The 3,065-nt window shown below is 48.1% G+C and overlaps 1 protein-coding gene across 1 annotated transcript in view; it reads right to left on the reverse strand.

Moving 5' to 3' along the window:
* msra (methionine sulfoxide reductase A) overlaps positions 1 to 3,065 on the reverse strand; it is a 25,538-nt gene that overhangs the window by 6,062 nt on the left and 16,411 nt on the right. The window contains exons 2-5 of the mRNA XM_024290978.2: positions 2,657 to 2,725; positions 2,285 to 2,404; positions 860 to 964; positions 599 to 705 (exon numbers count right to left, since the gene is read on the reverse strand). Coding sequence (XP_024146746.1) covers positions 599 to 705; positions 860 to 964; positions 2,285 to 2,404; positions 2,657 to 2,725 — 401 coding nt within the window. The remainder of the gene's footprint in view (positions 1 to 598; positions 706 to 859; positions 965 to 2,284; positions 2,405 to 2,656; positions 2,726 to 3,065) is intronic.

The raw sequence follows: 3,065 nt of genomic DNA on the forward strand, positions 1-3,065 counted from the left end.
TCTAGACCAGAATATCTAGACCAGAACATCTTGAGTGAGAATCTAGATCAGAACCCCTCGATTCTTTAGATTAGAACGTCTAAAAAAGAACATCTTGAAAAGAACATACAGAACAGGACATCTAGACCTGAACGTCTAGTTAAGAGCATCTAGATCAGAATGTCTGGATCAGAACATCTTCAAACTGAATCTAAATCAATGAAAGTGTGTAACTGGAGTGGATCTGCTTCTGGACTTTGGAAATATTTTGACACCATTTTCATCTAAAGTCCCAGAATTAATCAAAACCTTTCAGAAAGCGAGTTTTCTTCATCAGAACCTTCGACTGTATCTGAGAACACCAGTGGGGCGGAGTCACTCAGTTCAGTCCTCGTATATACAGTCAGTGGTCCGGACCTCTGAGTGTTTCTGACCACACATGTGGTTTCAGGCAAATGGATGAGCTGCAGGACATGAACCGTATGTGTGCTCTCCTGCTGTTTCATGACAGAAACGACCAGAGAAGATTCTGGAAGAAGCAGAAATCTAACTGAGAGCTGTTGAGTCAAACCACTCAGAACTGGTCCAAGTTCTAGCAGAGAGCGCTGCGGCAGCATACCTTCTGGTACTCGTCTCTGGAGGCCAAGGCCTCCTGGAGCTGCTGCTGGGAGGAGGTGTAGATGGCAGAGCGGTAGGTGGTCCCGACGTCGTTCCCCTGACGCATACCTGCACACATCATCACCACACAGGGAGATCCTCAGCGTCTCTGAGAACTTTTCATTCTCTGGATTTAATCTGCAAGATCAGATTTTAATGTGTCTGATCTCAAACCCAGTTCAGATCTTTGACCCGATCACAGAACCATGTGATGTGATGGTACCTTGAGTCGGGTCGTGACTTTCCCAGAAGACTTTGAGGAGATCAGTGAAGCTGACCTTCTCGGGGTAGAAGACGACCTGGACCACCTCGGTGTGTCCGGTTCTGCCTGGAAGCAGACGTGATGAGGAGATGATCAAATGAATCTAAATTGATTAAATCATAATGAATGTGAGGTAAAGGTTTGTGTTATGTCTTGTAGTGGTAAAGGTTGATGTGATCCTGCCATCAGTGATACCGGATCTATGTGCTACAGCTCTATGAACATTCCCTCCATCTGAACTCCACCGCGGTCGTCCTGGTGGAGCTGGCGGCGGTCGGAGCGCGTTTAAATCACGCCTGCAGAGCGGAGCAGCAGCTGGTTCTGGTAATGAGGCTGACCCCCCCCGTCTAATCACTTTTTTAATATCATCCGTTAAGGATTCTTACGGCAGACGCTGGCAGAGACAAACGGCGGTCGGGTTAACTGAGGGTCTGACCCGGCCCGGTTCCTCAGAACAAAGTGGACCCGGACAGAATCAGAGATGAAGAAACATCTGTAGCTGTTGGAGGAGGAAGACTCTATGATCCTCAGAATCATGTGAACTCACAGTTTAGATGATTTTTCACGATTCAGATCAGAAATGATCAGAAATGATCAGAAATGATCATCAAATCCCCGAAACTTTGATGTGAAATTCTGAGTTTGTTTGTTTTATGTGTTTGTGCGTATTTGAGCGTGCTTTGGTGTATGTCTTTAATTACTATTGTGGGTCCAAGGCCCGGTCCGAATACTCCCCTCCTCCCTCCCCTTGATTTGGAGTGGCAGTCAAAGTCGTGTCCGGATGATTATTCTTTAAGTTTCACTCCAAACAGAGCGGTCCAAAGTCTGCTATCGTGAGAGTAAACCGCGTCGCTCTAAGAAGTTCTTTTCTTCACGTTGGTGTTCTCTGAACCGCAGAAGCTTACATTAAATGTAAGTAATGACTTTATGTTGTAGTGTGACCTTTTTAAAGTTATAAAACAGCGTTTGTTATGTTTATTCAAGCGCTGGAAGCTCCGCGCTAATGCTAGCGGACCGGCGATGTTGATGACGTCATTGAACGGAAGTCACGTCCGAAATATTAGACATGGAGCACGGAGGACAAACGGAGGGGGAGGGGGGGATTCGGATCGGGCCTGAGTGTCTCAGTGTGTGTCTATGGAAGTAAGTGCGAGTGTTTGTTATTACCATATTTGTGTTAGTGCAAGGCTGTGTGTTATTGTGTGTTTGTGTACCTGTGCAGACCTCCTGGTAGGTGGTGTTCCTGTGTTTGTGTACCTGTGCAGACCTCCTGGTAGGTGGGGTTCCTGTGTTTGTGTACCTGTGCAGACCTCCTGGTAGGTGGTGTTCCTGTGTTTGTGTACCTGTGCAGACCTCCTGGTAGGTGGTGTTCCTGTGTTTGTGTACCTGTGCAGACCTCCTGGTAGGTGGGGTTGGGCGTGAATCCTCCAGCATAGCCCACCTGTGTGGAGTAAACTCCTTTCTGCCTCCAGAACTTCCTCTCTGCTCCCCAGAAACAGCCCATTCCTGCAGGACAGCAGAACAGGAGTCAGGAGAAAGCAGAACCAACAGAACCAGCAGAACCAACAGAACCGGCAGAACCAACGGAACCAGCAGAACCTGCGGGTCCAAACGAGCTGCAGGTCTTCTCATTCTAAGAAAGATCCATCAGGAACTGCTGGATGTTTCATGTTATGAGTTCTGATCAGATCCAGAAGTTTCTGACTGTTCTGAAGGTTCTGTGGTGGAACGTCCAATCAGAGCGCAGCTCAGACTCACCGAACATGACCGTCTCCGTTTCTGCCGGGAAAGGAGGAACGGTTCGGTTTCCGTTCACGTCGTGTTTCTCTGAGGAACAAAGAGAGAGTCATGAAGAAACAGACGAAGGTTCTGGTCCGACGTCGGCTCACAGGTGAGGAGAACGGAACCACACACACCTGCAGAACCACCTCAGGCTATTATGGGATGGTCTTCAAGTTCATGTGTGTAAACAGACAAACTGGTACATTTTTCATGAAATTATTTAATTTTTCTCGCACTGACGTGCACACACCCCCACACGTGCACTGACCCACTTACAGAGCAGCTTTTTCCTTCTCCAGCAGCTGCTGCTCCTCCCATCAGCTCAGAGGAGGTGCAGGAGGACCCGAGGAGGCCGTCCAGACACCTGCCTGATCTTGGTTAAGAC

This window comes from Oryzias melastigma, linkage group LG24, assembly GCF_002922805.2.
Source record: "Oryzias melastigma strain HK-1 linkage group LG24, ASM292280v2, whole genome shotgun sequence".
Classification (NCBI taxonomy): Eukaryota; Metazoa; Chordata; class Actinopteri; order Beloniformes; family Adrianichthyidae; genus Oryzias; species Oryzias melastigma.